The sequence below is a fragment of the Monomorium pharaonis genome, chromosome 2, assembly GCF_013373865.1.
Source record: "Monomorium pharaonis isolate MP-MQ-018 chromosome 2, ASM1337386v2, whole genome shotgun sequence".
Classification (NCBI taxonomy): Eukaryota; Metazoa; Arthropoda; class Insecta; order Hymenoptera; family Formicidae; genus Monomorium; species Monomorium pharaonis.
The window spans coordinates 6407712-6425644 of record NC_050468.1 but is presented as its reverse complement, the minus strand read 5'-3'; the positions used below and the strand labels follow the sequence as shown (position 1 = coordinate 6425644).

At 38.0% G+C, this 17933-nt stretch overlaps 1 protein-coding gene across 9 annotated transcripts in view; it reads left to right on the top strand.

Annotated features, from left to right (window-relative positions):
• LOC105830824 (histamine H2 receptor) overlaps positions 1-17933 on the top strand; it is a 172653-nt gene that overhangs the window by 52817 nt on the left and 101903 nt on the right. For 8 of the 9 annotated variants that reach the window (XM_036282980.1, XM_036282979.1, XM_036282978.1 and 5 more), the window contains one exon: positions 12946-12987. Coding sequence is in view for 1 of the 9 variants with exons in the window: in XM_036282973.1 (XP_036138866.1) it covers positions 12735-12745; positions 12946-12987 (53 nt within the window). In the remaining 8 variants the exon portion in view is untranslated. Of the gene's footprint in view, positions 1-4143; positions 12746-12945; positions 12988-17933 lie in introns of those variants that run through there. The other variant, XM_036282973.1, reaches the window with a different exon arrangement.

Here is a 17933-nt window from a genome sequence, read left to right as displayed (position 1 = left end):
CGATTTTGCGTGATAAATTCGCTCTCTTCTACGGGGTGTATATTCATGATTCAGCAGTTTAAGTTATATATATATATGAATACGCCTCATAAAAAACGCTAGTGTCGACAACATAGTAACATCTTGAGTAATAAATATGACGCTGGCTTTTTTTTGAAAGTATTGGTCAAACATTTTTTTTATTTATATACGTATAGATTTGTATAGGATATAGAACTTTAATTAATTAAACGCATTCGGAAGAACGGCTGTTACATGGAAAACTATTTTATGTGAAAGTGTTCAACTTCGTTGGTCTACCTCTCATTCTGTAACTTCTAAAACTAATTAAGTTAGGGTGGGTCAGTTTAGAACTCTCTTTATAAAGTGCACACAACTTTTCCGACCATGTCTAACTTAACTTATCTGTAATCAAGTTTGCGGTTTTAGGTGATACAAAAATAGAAGTATATAAAACGTATATATCACATTTACCATATTTTGTATACGTTGTCTTCAACTACGTTCAGTTTTCCCTAGCTTTTTCGCTTTTAGTGTATCCTTCGTTTAATCCTTCGCATTAAAATATACTGCAGAAATTGAATTACGCATACTATAGATTGCGCAAATTACATGCATTTACATATGTTTTATATAATTTGATCTATACAATTAAATCGTTTTGCTATTAAAATTATTGATATGTATATTTCAGATTTTTTTGAAAAATTAAATAGATTAGTGTGAAACATTTTTCTTTTCTTTTAAAATATACCTCTACGTATTTCACTAATTTATTATTCATTCGCAACATCTTGCAAAGTAATTTTAAAGCTTAAACACGTTTCGCGGATTAACCTCTCGTATGTGTTCCAATTGCTGCTGGTGGCTGCACCCGGCTACGTGCCAAGGAATAACGGCGGAACTACCACCTGTCAGTCAAACGTTGCGACAGTTGGACCGAAGCGATTAGCGCCGCAGTAGGTGCATGTTCGATATCGGTAATTGTTCAGGGCGCTGTGCCCGCCGTGTGGGTGAGACAGCAGCAGTCGCACGGATTTTATGTTTTCGTTAATCGTTCTGGGGCCTCGCGCGCGCGCGCGCGCTCTCCCTCTCTCTCTCTCTCTCTCTCTCTCTCTCTCTCTCTCTCGGAGATCCATCGCGTTCATTAACAATCCGTAACGACGGGTTAATTTAACGGACGGCGTCCGTAATCCCGCCGGCGGCGAGCCGGTGAGCACGCGATTCGTTAAAAGCGTGATATTTCACAAAGTCATCCGGGCGCTCTATATCATCGCATATATGTATGCATAAGGAGAGAGCGAAAGGTAAGCGAAAGTTTCTCCAATTAATTACGAAGTACGATTTCGGATGTAAGATATTTACCCCATGGCAAAAAGAGTCGACGTTTATCCGAGCCACAAGCTCTTAAATAATGATGATAAACAAATATTTTTATTCCATAGTCGTTTAACGAGGCGTACCCCCCTTTTTTTTGTCACGGGCGCGAGTAAGGTCGTCGCCGCATATCGAGCGAGCAGGTGTGAATTTATGGATCAACGATAATCAAAAGACTCGAGTGAACTCTCGCACTTAATATTCGAGCACAGCGTGAGGGATATAAATTGTCATTATTTTTAATCATAACTTTTAACAGCTCCACAGTTATTGATTATGCAATGTTAATTAATATTACAATGTAACACAATTACCTCGACCGTTTCTTGAATTAGATCTTTATAATTGATATTTTACATTAACGACATTGATATTTTACATTATTACATTAACGACAAAATAATACAATTGATCGGATTGGTCACAATATATTATGTGAGTGACACGATAATTAATCAACATGCGGGCACGCATATTGAATATGTACCAACTACCGCGCCCTCTTCTATTAATTTTATGAACTGTTGCCAAGCTTTGGGTGATTATCTTTCGGAAAAAAAAACCTGGGTAATTAGTTAACTTGATTTAAAAGAAGAGCCGTTTAATAGAAAAACGATGGGACATTTCAAACGGCGCGCATTAAGCCAGGATTTGGTTGATCTAATTGAAAAATCCGACGCTTTATAAACGCGCATCCCGCTAGAATCCCGCTTGATCAAAAAGCCCAAAAACGTTCACCGGCGCGTTTAAATACCCTTCTGGTACTCGACGAGCGGGCCGGTCGCGCGCCGCTCGCTCTCGCGCTCGCGCGTGCGCATTTGTGCCATTTGTGTGAGGCATTTGTACGTGTCACACAGCGGCTGTGCACATCATGGAATTAGGGCTATGTTACGCGTGACTGACGTGACTGTCAAACGTAGCGACAACGGGATTATAACCATTAGCGTCACGTATTTCGCCGACGCTGATAATTGCGCTACGCGGCGCGCAAAATTATCGCCACGCAGCTTTGATGCTCTGCCTCAAATCGTTCAATAGATGCACTCGAATCTGCATACGTGCACGAATCGTCACGTTCACCGTTGCGTGCGGACGTTGCGTACGACCGGCGGGGTACGATCCGAGGAAGCGATAAGCCCATTTTGCTCAATTTTAGAGGAGGTAACAAACATACTGATTTTAAAACCGTTTCATTGTTTCGCAAGATTGCTTAATTGCTTATGCAACTCTCAATTTGTAAAGTATGCCATCTCATATAAATATTGCGAAATTTTATGTTTCACCTTCTCTCTACGAACAGAAACTATAATAATAGTTTCGTTATTTATAATTGGAAGCCTTATTTTATGTATTCAGATACAAGATACCTGTGCCCATTTTGACTTACCCCCCATTTTCAAATAGTTATGCAATGAATTTTACAGATAATACTATAATTAATATATCGCTCAGAAAGTCGATATGATGTATTTGTGCTAATTAACTTCGCAATATCTCCTTTCTGCGGCTTGTAATCACACTTTATTCAAGTTGTGTTTTTCTGAATCTAAAATTTTCAGAGTTTTTGTCTTGTGTAACTATCATATAACAATTATAAATGTCCACAATTCATATTATTGTAGCTCTTTATTTATGCTTTTTAACACTATTTATTTTAGGTTTTTATTAAAACGTCTTGTTAATTAAAGACAGAAAACTCTTTGTATTGTAAAACTATTACGGCCAGAGATACTATTAAAAACACAATACATCTTATTAATATACAAGAAATATTTTAAAAAGTTAACTTTGTCCAAAAATATTAATATTGAAGCTTATAATTATTGCGAAAACATGTGTCAATATTTATATAAAAGTCTATATTTCTTAGCCTACTTCTGTCAATCATGTTTTATTTTATAATAAACTAGCTATGCCCTGCCATGCGTTGCTGTGGCTCTCTATTCTTATGCTACGTTTTTTTCAAATTTTCTTTGCTTTTGTTGTTTAACTTTCAAGAGCTTTGCTTTACTGTTGCTCTTTTTATTTTATTTTTGAATAAGCATTTATCTATTTTTAATAAATCTAATATTCATTTATTCACGTACTTCTAACTTTTTTTTTCTAAAAGCTGCCCTGGATTTAGAAATCCATTCAAAAGACTGTTTTAAATAAGTTCCTTTTTTTCAATAATATAACAACCATCTTTATTTTTCTTATTACCTTAATTTAAACACAATAGAAACATTCTTCGCCTCTCCTGGCCTCTCTCCGTCTCTTCCCGTCTCTCCCCGTCTCTCCCGGTCTCTCCCCGTCTCTCCTGGTCTCTCTCCGTCTCTCCCCGTCTCTCCCTGTCTTTTCCCGTCTCTTCTCGTCTCTCCCCGTCTCTCCCCGTCTCTCCTAGTCTCTACCTGTCTCTCCTCGTCTCTCCTCGTCTCTCCCCGTCTCTCCCGGTCTCTCCCGGTCTCTACCCGTTTCTTCCCGTCTCTCCCTGTCTTTTCCCGTCTCTCCTCGTCTCTCCCCGTCTCTCCCCGTCTCTCCCCGTCTCTCCCCGTCTCTTCTCGTCTCTCCCCGTCTCTCCTCGTCTCTCCCCGTCTCTCCCGGTCTCTCCCCGTCTCTCCTGGTCTCTCTCCGTCTTTTCCCGTCTCTCCCCGTCTCTCCCGGTCTCTCCCCGTCTCTCCCCGTCTCTCCCGGTCTCTCCCGGTCTCTCCCCGTCTTTCCCCATCTCTTTCCGTCTCTCCCGGTCTCTCCCCGTCTCTCCCGGTCTCTCCTCATCTCTCCCGGTCTCTCCCCGTCTCTCCCGGTCTCTCCCCGTCTCTCCCCGTCTCAATGTGTCAAAATTTCAATAATATTAATGAAAAACTATTTCTTACACTTAAATTATGGCCATCATTTTTGAAACACACGGTATTTCCAAAATCAGACCCCATAAGAATATTCCCGGTTACAAAGACAACGTTGTGTCAATTTCAAAGCAATCGGTGAAAAACTTACGGAGATCTTAGATGAGGAACAAACATTTACATTTTTATTTATATAGATTTGCAACAGCGTGTCTCATTTTTAGATACACGGAGAAAATTTTATATCGAAAATTATTACAATAAGCGTGAACCGAGAAAGAAATTAGAAAAATTTTTACTACGTTTTTAAGTTATTTATTATTTATTTATAATATTTATAGTACATTTTGTGACATATAATTCTTTGAAATTTCTTCCTATGGAGGCTGCTATCGCATTACGTGATAATTTTTGATATAAAATTTTCTCCATGTATGAAATTATTTAAGAAGTTATATATGTATTTTGGGTTTAGCAAGCAAAGTGGTCGACTGCGCCATCGACGCACGTACCGCGCGGCGAAGGAAAACACACGGCAGAATAAATTTATAAGTACACGCGCCGGGCGAACACAATTTCTTCCGTTGGGAATATTTCGCGAAGAGCACTGAAAGATTTAACCGGCGGAATAATTCGTCCGAGACGATCGCGCAACGATCTCGTTAGCGCGCGTTAGGTTCTTTCGCAAACACCACGCGCAACACCAGGGAAATATTTATGGTGGTCTATAGATTATCGGGTTATCCCATAGATCTGAACAGCCGCGGCCGGCGCCGCGGGCAAACAGTTTACCATTGCGCCTCGCTATTTTTACCCCTCTCCCTCGAAACCGCGCGGTGCGACACATTAAACGGAATCGCCAATGGTCTCGCCGCGGCGCGGCAGCGTTTAGCGTTTACCAACACCGTACGCTTGTAATTCCGCGCGTTTGTTTACGGTCGAGATTTTGTTTACAATCGTACTAACGAGATCCAGAATGAAAGGGCCGATTTCCCGGCGCGGTGCGGCGCGGCGCGGCGCGTCGGTGTGATGGCGGTGAATCGCGTTTTGCGCGCGCGAGATGCTCTAAGCGTTTCCGTCCGAAAATCCCCGCTGGGCTTTATTGGAGTGCACGGTGATATTTAAACGACGAATACTAGCGTACACGCGCCAGTGTGCTACCGGCGAATATTTGTAGGTTACTCCTCGTGCTATTTGCACGTGCGCGCGTCTATCCGGACGAGGATCGAGGAGAGAGAGAGAGATAGAGAGAGAGAGAGAGAGAGAGAGAGAGAAAGAGAGAGAGAGTCCCGGGTAGAGACGTGACGAGGGATACCCCGGGGTAAGAGCGACAAGGCGGTTTCTCGTTCCTCTTCGGTAGGAAAGCCACGAGTCCAGGGGATCGTAAATATTGCCCATCGACACGCTGACGCGATCGGTTTACGGCGCATCCCGTATACAGCTTGACGGTGTGTTCTATTTATTTTATTCAACGTGGACAACCGCGCTTGTACGCGATTGCTTTTGCGCGCGGCTCGCGAGAGACGATATGAATTACAACGACAAAGAAGGCGCCTGCGTTGCAGTAAAATCCAATCGGCACAGATTGCGAAATACGCGTGCAAAAACATTGGAACGTAATGTATATGTGTACACGTGGACACACACACACACACACACACGTATATACATATGTATAACGCAGGCGGATTCACAACCAATATGCGCAAATATATTTCTTAGCCGTACTCCATACCATGCGTTCATTCCACGGATATTCGCCAAACTAATACGCGACCCCCTCACTTTGTGCAGATAAAACAACGAGTAACGAGATAACATTGCTTTTATTGTATCCGGGAGTGCGTGAGATTCGTCGAAAAATTCTATACAAATGCTACATATTTGCGTTTGTCGAATATCTTAACAAAGTGTTATGAATTTATGAGTACTTGCTTTTTATCTGTGAATAAAAAAACAACAAACCGTTTTATTACATTATAACAATAAGAAATATTACAATTCTTTATTTAAGTAAAATCTTTAAATGTTTCTTATAAAGAGTAAATACCACAGATTATTGTAATATAGAGAAATGAAATCGAATCTAACAATACCATATAAGAGCGATAAATAAATTTTCTAATATAATTTCTTATTTTTTATTTGTTAAATGAATTTGTTATTACACTTTTATAAATTTTTCTTTTATTTTCTAATTTAATTCTTGCCGTATCTCAAGTAAAGCAATATAATTTCCAACGTATGGTTTTATTGAAAAAAATGTATAGAGTTTTAGGATATAACAATACAGACGTTCTGTTCGCAAAGTTCCGTTAAAACCGCGCGAAAATAATATCCTGCGGCGTAAGAGAGTAATTTAAGTAAAACAACATCACTTTTCCAATAGTTACACAGCTCGGTTATTTGAAAGCAAGTGAGTATTTTAATAAAGTTTAAATTTTCGAACGCACTTGACTGTAGTCGATGGGATATTACATCAAATTAATAATAACCGGGAGTTGTGGAATAGATTAATGAACACTAGCTTAACAAGCAATTGCTTCGAATTATAAATATCTCTAACAATTAAGAACTAGGGGAAAGCATGTGCATATCAAGTTATTTTTTTCTATTGTTAAAATAATAAAATGATGTAACCTTAGATAATGATAAAAAGAACTTGGTACTTTTAAACTAGGTATTTTTCTCATTTTAGGTATACAATTATTGTAATTGATGATTGTTATCATCGACTCGATTAGTAGCGTTAGTTGACGATGCGCATTTCCACATGTCGTATAAATTTCGACGACGCTCTTCAAGTTTCGAGAAAGATAAAGAGAGAGAAATCTGTCGGGCCAATTATCGTGAGATAAATCGCGCTGGATCGCGCGCAAAAAGTCGGCGTTTTAACGCGCTCGCGTTCTCGCGTAGGCACGTATAACTCCGCGATCCTCGCGAGTTTTTGCGATGAATTTCTTCAACATTATGCGCACTCGCGCAAAAACAGTCGAGATCTTTCAATGTAGTGTACGTGCGTGCGCGTGTGTATGTGTGTGTGTGTGTTCCGTTGCTAACTCTGTTTGCCGAGCTGTGCTCCACGTCGTCGCGCGGATCTCATTAACGTGCGACGTGCACACGCACGACTGCGGACCGAATATGGATGCGAGGAGCAAGAACGCGAGCAAACACCGACGGGGTTAATAAATACGAGAACGATCCGCTACTGTTGTTTGAAAAAATGAAACATAACGATCATCAATTCGTAAATATAATATAATGATTTTATATAGTATTAGATAGTATTTTCTTTTGTCCTCTATAATTATATCTTCTTATCAAATATGTAAAAATTAAATTGTAAGTGAAGAGATTATATTTCTATTATTTGATCGAATCATTTTTACAATAATCTACATAAACATTGCGATTGTTCGTAAACGCAAGTGATACAAGAAATTATTTTTGAAAAAATTTTGTTTGAGTTCATTATTAAGAAATTACTTGTTTGCGCCGCTATATGTTATACAAAACATATTATTCTTTTTATGTTAAGAAATTTAATTTTTTGTACATGACCTTTTCTTTAAATATATGTACCGTCAGATATAATTTTATTTAACGGTCTTTAATAGAAAACTTGATAAAAAATTTAGAACTATTAAAATTTTTATATTATCACAGTAAATTATCAAGAAAAATTATGTAAGTGATAAAGATAAAATTAAAGCTTGCATATAAAATATTTGAATTTAGATGATTCAAAGTAATGAATCATGTTGCATGAATTTTGAGTAAACAATTTTATAAATGCGAAAACGAGTTATTAATGAGTACATATTAAAAAATTAGTGTCTTGAAATACCGTATCTCTATAAAGAATGTATGTGTGTGTGCAATCCTCAGAATTTTAATTGAGTCTATAAATAAATCTTTTGATTTCTTTCTCTTGTGCACCTTAATATATCATTAAGATATTTGTGTATAATTTTACACAAAAAACAAAATAATCTTACAATCAAGAAACTTTGATAGACACGCGAAGTAATCATGAATAAACGATTTTGCACGGATTCTTTTTGCTTTTGTTATTGCATGAGAATGAAATTGGCATTAAGTTTTTGTTTTCATAGTTAGAAATAAAGCGTAACAATATCGATCCAATTCAATAAATTGATAGATGTTTTATTATTAATTCTCATTGGTCGTTTTTGCGTCATTGGTGCTTTTACCGAGTAATAAATTATTTAGGTAAATTTTAAATAATAATTAAATATTTATGAAAATTTGCATATAGTTGACATTTTGGTGGATTAATTTATCTGTTGTACCAAGGCTAATGTCCATATTTATAGTCGGACATTATATTCAAGGTCTCCTTAAGTTTATCTTCAGATGCTCTATGGGTTATTTCATTGGCTGAAAAGCATCAGTAAGATAAATTTAAGAAAGCCTTGAGTATAAGGAATGGCTATGAATACGTGTATATAAAAGTTACAACTGAACGCAAGTCGAAGCGTCATACTTTTTTCACGATACTTTTCTTACCGAGACATCCGCGAGCCTATGAATCCTTGCGGACTCGTTAGAGGGCGATTTAGGTCAGTCCCTGTAGGATCGATAGCGAGTTCTCGTGTATTTCAGAGTTCGGGCAGACTGATTAATCCCTTTGCACACGATCGCGCAATCTCGCGATCTCGTTACCGACCGCTCCTGTCGTGGCGCACACCGTTAAACTCGGGAGTCCGAATTAAGATTCAAGAAGGCTTGCCTCCTTGATTCGTCCTCAGATCCCCTTTCTTCCCTCGAGAGATTTCGTTTAAATCGGAGTTCACGTTCCGCTTAAATTCATGAATGCGAGCGGGCCTCCGGCGCGATTATGCCCGGCGAGACTCGTCGCGCGATCGCGTCGCTGAATCACTACGTGTACGCAACGCGGACAAAGCGACGTCGGGAGTTCAGCGATGAAGGTTCAACAGGTAAGAATACCCGGACGCATACCTGAGTCCGCACGTTCCGATTCCCAAGCGACTGAGAGAGCGACAATGGCGTATCTACGACGGGGGTGCTTTACGATCGGTACAGGTAGTATGTCTACGGCACGAAAGCGAGGCAGCTATGATGATAAAAAAAGAAAGAGAAAAGAAAAAAAAAAGGAACGGGCCCAAAAAGAGAAGAGAGGAAAGGAAGAGAAAAAGAAGAAGAATAAGGAAATCTGGATGGGACAGGTTCTCTTCTCCGAGCCGGACGACATTTGATATCCACGTGAATTGTTACGTAATTTATTTCTCGCGGATGTCTCGAAGGCGAGTGCGTGTCTGTAAGAAAAGTATAAAGTTACGCCCGCGACGGTGTTTATCAAAGGCTTGAAATCGTCTTTTTGATTATATATTCTTACAATTTTTGGCATATTGGTATTGACATGTCTATATCTATACGCGATGTCGCAACTCGATTTTTTCATGTCTCAATATTTATCGATAGGAAGGACAGTGTACATGTGCTATTAATTGTTTCAGATTAAATTATCGATAGATCGAAGAGCCCAATGTCAAGAGAAACGACAGATAACAGTTTTGATATAGACTTTATATACCGACAATTATTGACAATTTGTAAAGTGAAAGCTATATAGATTGTATAATTACGAATGTTTTTGCGCGCTCAATCTACTTCGTAATTCAATTTCATCGGTATACAATCCTGCACAACTGTAATTAGTAATTTCAAATTTCAATTGCTTGATTTGTCGTTGAATATTTTTGTTCCCCGTACTTATTCAATTTAGGGCGTCCTCGAGCAAACATAGCGGTATTTCTATTTAGGAAATATATTTCGTGACAAGAGGATTGGCGAAACCCTACCAGGTTTCTCTACCTTTCCTCTCGGGTTTAAGGACGTTGCCTGCCTTTTTCCCCAGTGCGGCATTCCATGCCCTGAATTTAAGATGGGCAGCGGATGGCGGGGCCAAGAAGGTTAACGCGATTTGTAGTCCTGCTTGTATCTATGGAATTTTAGGGCTTCGTAGATTTCTACGCGGGGAATCGCGGGGAGGAAGTAAAACTCGTTTAACGATGTTGCCGAAGAGCGCTTTTATTTATTTTTGCCCGAGGTGTTTTACGTGCTTGGTGCAACGCAGCTTTCAGCCGTCGCAATCTCTTAACAATTAATGCGGTGCGTTTATGTCGATGCGCAATATATACATCGTCATCATTAAGCTAGTCGTCCATTATATTTAATTAAAATAATTATATACAATCGATTACATTTTGCAGTTGGCCAAAGAGTATTAAATATATTTTATCGCGTAGTTTGCGTGCTAATGTTTGTGTACTTCGCGGTAATAATGTATATTTTGGGATAGCGCCTAAGTTGGCCGCTCATTTGTTACTTGGAAGTTTTTGGCAATTTCGGGTTTCGAATATCTCTACTCTACTCGTCGTCACATGAATCACATCCCCCTATCTTTCGAAGTTCTCGTATTCAAATTCCGACTCTTCCGCGTACCGTTTCCTGTTCTGTATTTCGATTCTTGGCCGATTCTCAAGACCGAAATCCGCTTCGTCTAAATCAGACGTAACATATTTCTTGAACGAAAACAAGCTGCCACTTTGTTCAGAGAGAGAACCGTTTCTGCTGCGCCCGGTCTAATAATCCGCGGTAATTTAAGGCGTAAGGCTCAGACGTCTAAATTAGAAACGCATATTATTTTTACGTCCCTACGCTCGTAAACGACAGGCGGCGTGGCGTGAATAGCGAATGTATTTTGAAACAAGTGTAGCGGGTAACGTTGCGATAACGTTGTTTTATGGTTAACAACTGTTCGTGCTAGAAATCCGTCGGACGGCGATCGTCACGCTTCAGCATTTTGCGACACAACGTAATCCGATATCGTGCATCGCGAGATAAAATTAAGCGGAATACATTAAAAACCTGTATCGATCACGTATCGATTCCAGTTAGTAGAGCAATCGCTTTAACTTACCATCACGTTAATCCTTTCCGACACGTTGAACAGCCACGGAGGCGAAAAACCTTAACCGGTATCTTGCGGGATGTATGCCTTGCATTGGCAATCTGTCGTTGTGAATCAGAATCCGTCCGTGATAAAATTCCGTGCGGTAGATCGTCTTTCCTGATATCCTAGTTAGTTGCCCCTCTCGAGACAGCTCAAGGAGGCCCACATTTGCTCGAGTCCACCTTCCACCCTTCGTTACCGAAATGATACCGGTCTCTCGAATAACGTCTAAGGTGCTTTATTTCACATCGAGCGTTAATAAGGCATTTTGAAGTACGAGATTTAGGTTTAGATTCCTTTCAGGAGGAACGTGTGTACGACATACGTAACGATTAACTTGAAATCACCAGATAAGATCAGGATCGAACGGTGTATCTAAATATATATATGAAATATCGGTTAGCGTGAAATACAGGATGCTCGATCAAATTAAATAGTAACGGTTGTACAAATATACAAATATTTTTATTGTTTTTAATCGTAAAGTTTAACGTTAAATATAGATCTGACATTGCATTCGAAAACGTAACTGAAAAAGAAGCGAAAAACCGAAATACTTTAATTATTTTGTTGCGGGGGAGGGGAGAAAGTTTCGAGAACTATAAATACACACACATGCGACGCTTAGCCTTCGGCGCTTGCTTTTCGTAAACAGAGTTGCGTACGCCACGGCATATTGTTTGTTGTACAAAGGCAGCGGTACTATCAGCGCTATTGCGCTATCTACATCGTTCATTAGACGTAAAATAAGGATAGAGTCACGTAATAGTGCTGATATTGCGTTCCCCAAACATAGCCAAGGTCGCTTTCATTCAAGCTGCGCTATCATTCGTACAGTGAGACTCGCGTGAACAGGTAGTGTCTAGAACAAATGCTCCGTTGTTAGCCTTCGAAATGTCATTCAGACAAAACTGAGAGCAAACGCGATCATTTTTCATTGGCGACTATTGGCTTAGATGTCTCTTAACTCCCGCGATTATCTCTCCGTAAACGTATCGTAACGGCGATTGTTTCTTAAAATAGATATATCGCGTGCGAGATATTTATTGGAAATTAAATTAAAGTATAACATAACCGAAATAATAGTAATTTTACAATAATTACGTAATTATTTCTTTGACGTTTGAATTCGAATATTCTTCACATCTGAATTGTTCGTTAAATCAAACGCCGTGAATGTGAAATAAATCAACTCCAAATTGAACAACCGTTCACGATACATTTAATTAATCAATTACCATATTTCACATTTGTTAACCGTGTAGCATAAATTTGGCACGCATTGATTATTTTCGCCGTTCAAGCCTCGAATCGTCTGTTGCACTAGTTTGTGCGAGACGTCGTCGTGGATCATAGTGCATAATTGGCTCTTCATGTTATTTTTTGTCACGATGTAATAAAATGTATGGTGCATTTGATTAATTTTGGAAATGTCACATAAAGATTGGATGATTGCAATTAACCGGGTTTTTATGACTGAGTACAATTGCAACGAAGAAATGTGAAACGAGATATCGGGCGATAACGGAGCAGTCATGTGTATGCGGTAAATTTATTATTTACTTATTATTGACTTACTTTCAAAAAATGATTTTCATCCGAAAAATTGCTTATTATATAAATGTCTTATCAAATATTTTTACTTAAAAAAAAAGATAAATAAAGAAATTAATGTGCTACGATTACTTTTAAAATATTTATTATTTTAGACACATATAGTAATTTGGATATATTTATATTTTATAGATTAACGCTGCTCTCTACACTCCGCTGCTGCGCATCGTATTGGTGAGTCAAATTGTTTTTTGTTTTTAATTTGTGGTAATGGATTTGTAACAACAGTTACATGATGTACGTATAATGTAAAAAATTAACTGAGTAAAGAGTATTATCGAAAAATTTTACTTTTTGAAATCTATTACTGCAAATGGACAGGCTATCAATAAAATAAATTAATTGTAATATTTAAATCTGAACTTTGTCCAGATTATTATATCATAATGATATTATCATAACTATAAGATTAAAAAATGCAATAGAAATTATTATGAAGATATTATTTATTAATAATGTTATTTAGAGTCTTAATTAAAATTTATAACAAAATGTTATTGCGTGTTAAAATTTTTAAATTTATTAGGTAAATAAATATGTAAAAAAATATAATGATTATAACAATTTTATAACTATTATAAAATATTGACATTTTAAAATATAAAACATACTGACAGTTTAAAATAGAAAGAGAGAGAGAGAGAGAGAGAGAGAGAGAGAGAGAGAGAGAATATTTCTTTATAGTATTCATATAATCTCATGGATGATACTGGAGAGAACAGGATATATATATTGACAGGATTTATATATTGTATGTGTGTATTTATGTAAAATATAAATATTGATTAATATCTGTAAAACTCGGTAGAGGAACATTGTTAAAATATTTGTGTACGTTTTATTTTTTCTCTCTTTTCTTTCTAAAATATTTTTTAAATAAAATTTGAGGTCTGCGTTTGGCTTTTCTATAATCCTTTTCTATAATCCTTCGTTGCAATATTAATTGTTGTAGAAGAAAACAAAGAATAATTTTTTTCAATATGCACAATCTCTTAAAAATATAAATTGAAGAAAAAAAATTTTTTTTTTCAATTACACATCGTGTATTTGAAGTGATTTATGGAATATAAAAAACGCGTTAATAATTATTAATTTTATACTTGAAATACATATTGAAATACTATTTTAATCTAATTCTTTAATCTGGCTTTTTATATTTAATATTTATTTGGTAACCTTAAAAGCTCAATGTTATTTGAAACAAAGTTAAAATAATTAAAATAATATTTTAATTATTTTAATCAATATTTTATTACCGATGAGAAACAAATCTTTTATTTAGTTTATTTAAATGCTATATACATAATAATCAGTATGCATATAATGCAATTACGAGCATATAGGCATATCGTTGGCTAACTCCGATTATTTATATTTTGGAAGCTATTTATGATCTCAACGACATTTTTGTTTAAGATTTTCGATTTATGATTAATTTAGAATGTTATTAAAATATTATATAGTAACTTCGAAATGTTTTCTGTAGAAAACAGTGACAGAACAACAAAAAAGTTATCTTTCTTATTTTCTTCTAATTTTATGTTAATTTTATGTTAATGCAAACGATTTTATGTTAATTTTATTTCATTTTATTTCTTATTGTAACAGAAAATTGGTTAATATTATTTGCTTTATTATTTGTGTTTTTTCTGTATAATAAATATAAATAATAAAAATCTGTACATCTTATATGATGATGGCTATAAAAAAAAAAGTTAGATAGTTTATTTAAAATATTCTATATCGTTAAATTACTAAATACAGAAAAAATTGTCATTATTTTGAATTTCTCTTCCTTTCTCATAATACATTTAAATTAAGAGACATAACGCCGTTGTTTTACCCTGATTAATAAATCGATGTAGATGATAAATAATTGCATCTAAGTTCAATATTCAATTAGATTTGCAATATTACACTCGCCGCGTAAAATTGGGCACGTTGGAATCTTTTGTCAAGGTTACGCAGTAATTTTAGTTTGGCGCGTGCACCAGACGCGTTTTCACACCGGCGTGGAACAATAACACGTTGTTATTACATGCCTGCTCAAAATACATTTAACGACTCCCAGCTGTTGCAGCATTTTGTCGAGTGACGGGACTGTTCGGGAAATAGGACGAAATCGTTTTCCAAAGTTTTCAATAGCATTAAAATCAGTAGGAACTTTTTGATAACTCAGGTTACCCATTACGACGACGATTATTTCGTCAAGCGATTTGCTTCGGAATGATGTCAATTCGCAAACCCTACCTACGTACGCCCGATTATCCAATTGATAAAATGTCCCATTAATCCATTAAGCTTTGTAAAAATAGATCGCGTCCGTGAAATCGCGTGACTTGACCCTTTCCGGTCCTGTGATTGCAATTGTAATCTATTAAGACTTATACTAATTTGCATCTTCAAAATTAATTCTAAAAACGTTTGCAACCTTCTCCGATAAAGCACGTTAGAAAGATGAAAAAAATTTTACAAAAATTTAAATGAAAATATTGATATAATCTTACTTGGAATCGTCTCTTAGGTTTCTGTCCGGTAGAAGTCATATTTCGTCTTGGTTTATGAAAATCATGTAATTTGTTTTTAGATGTGTTACGTGAACATGACTCAATAAGATGATCACAATAAACTTTATTTAAAGCAATACATCTCTAGAATATATATCCATAATTTTCGATTGCTACTCTAATAATAAATATGCTTTTTATACGCTTTTAACATGCCTGTAGGGTCTATAATTCTTTCACGTTCTTGTGGATTACCTATATTGCATACGAAACAAAAATTATTAAACTATTAAACTTGGTACGACGAGAGTAAATTGTAAAAAATTGAAGATAATCGTCGGTGCAATCACAAGACAACGCGGTCAACGCCATCGTCTCGTGTTATATATGTCCGCGTCGTTAAGTCCCATAACTAGCTTTGATTTTATTGATAGACCTTAAACGATTATTATGTCGTTCGATCGTCTTATAAGGCCGAAGAAAATAGGAGAGAGAGAGAGAGAGAGAGAGACCTTAACGATCCTCAATGAGAGACTTTAAATTGCAGCGCGCGACCGCGTTCTGGTCGAGCCGAGAGGAGGACCGGATTGATAATGGCGAAGCGAAACGGAGAACAAGAAATGAACAGGGAAGGGGAGATTGGAAATTGGAGATAACCAAGTCCGAGGATAATGTGACATGAATGATTTAACAGGTTTATCTATCGAATGACCGCGTAATTACCTATTCCGAGTCGGGATCAGATGTTTTAGCGCTCGCGGGATGATAGCTCGCGCGCTTAAGTCTCCGATTCGCCGGCCACTCAAAATACATATTAAGTTATAGCAGAGTGAAGACGTCGCCGGGGGTCGCGACTCGCGTTCGATTACAGGCGTCAAACATTTTTCCGGCGATGTCGCGATGCTCTCAGCGCACGAGCGCGAGATTATATTCATTAGGGTTTAGCTCTTCCATCAGCTCGTCGCAATCCCGACGCCTCGTTCCTCAACACTGAAATTAAAACGTCACGATCACGCCGCGCCGCGCCGCGCGCCGTGGAGAGCGTCCGTCCCTCGGGGTGACGCGGCGCGTTGCCAATACCGAGAGAACTCGCACACTCGGCCTCTCTCGATTTTCAGTTTCCTCTCATCGACCGAACGATTCCCTGGTAGAATTCACGGACGCTCGCCCAATCGAGCCGTTCGGACGACGCACATCAAAGAGTATCCCGGAAGCGCAATTCCTCCACTTGACGTGCCCGACGCCGGGGCAAAGAGGTCGGCTGATGCGCGGAGAGGAGGCTCGAATGATCGAATTGGCGCGACTCGGATGCGAAATCAGGCGTGTATTGCGCGTCACACGTCGTCGTTATCGTCGCGCCTTCCTCTACGGGTCGCGATTCGCGTCACGTAATTCGCGAAAGATTTAAGAATCCGTCGGAGTATAAAGCCGGCCCGGAGTAAAACATCCGTCGACTCGTTCTGTACACCGGGCACGGCTTCAATTAAGCATCCTCGATATTCCTTGTACGTGCGTGCTCGTTTTGCTGCGTTTCCCCGATCGCACATAATTACGGATACTCACGGGACCTCGATAGTATCGCAATACCGCGCGGCTCTCGCGAGAGCGACGCTCAATATACCTTCGGCATCGTTAGCTCCGATCATGTTTTCTTCAGAATAATTAGGTGTTATAATCGATATTGCTTTTACTGATATAATTAAGAATATGTCGTAAATAAAAAGAAACAATGTTGATGTATCAATTGTACGCTCCTCCGTATTTAAATATTCGCGTTGAATGAATAAAAAAGTATATAATGCCAATCATTTTTTTGTAGAATTAAGAAAAACATGTTGAGTCGATATGGACGAGAGGAGAGAGAATCCGTTGCGTCCCTCTCCGACGGTAGATTTAAGAATCCGTACACATAATTAACGCGTAATAATGCAACGACGATTCAGATGTTCCTCCTTTCGGATTTGCCTTTTCGCGTTTTCATCTCTCGCGCCCTCACGGAGAACTCGAGTTTTAGCATTGATACGGTTATCGTTACGACCGGCCGTTACGTCGGTACGGCTTACACCCGCGACTCTTCCTACTAACTTTGCGAATGCCGCACGCCTAATGACGCGTATCTTGGCCCGCGGCGCTATTCCGAGACGTTGCCTCATTTTTACGATTATTGGAATAGTCGCGCCCTCCGTCGTAAAAGTATAAAATAGAGGGGAAACTGCCGGCCGAGGTCTGCTGGCGATTTTAAGACGCGATCATTTCGAGTGCCCTTTCTTCGGCGAGCTGTTGTTTCTACCGCCGGTGCTCTGTCTATAGGTTCGAGGCGATAACTGCAAGTTGACAGATGTAATTGCTGTGCAATTTGTTCGCGTTGCGTTTTATCGTCGTGAAGGATGATAAAATGTGACTTAAAGATTTTTGATAGGAAAACATTATTTTTCTTCAATAACCGCACACACACACACACACACGCGTGTACACGTGCATGTGAATGAGCGTTTTATTATTTCTTAAATTCCTTGAGAAGGAATCTAAAATCGCAAAATAAATCCTTTTATCCACTTATTTATTCGTTTACGATGATAGTTAAAATGTTACATTTTATTCGATATTCCCAGA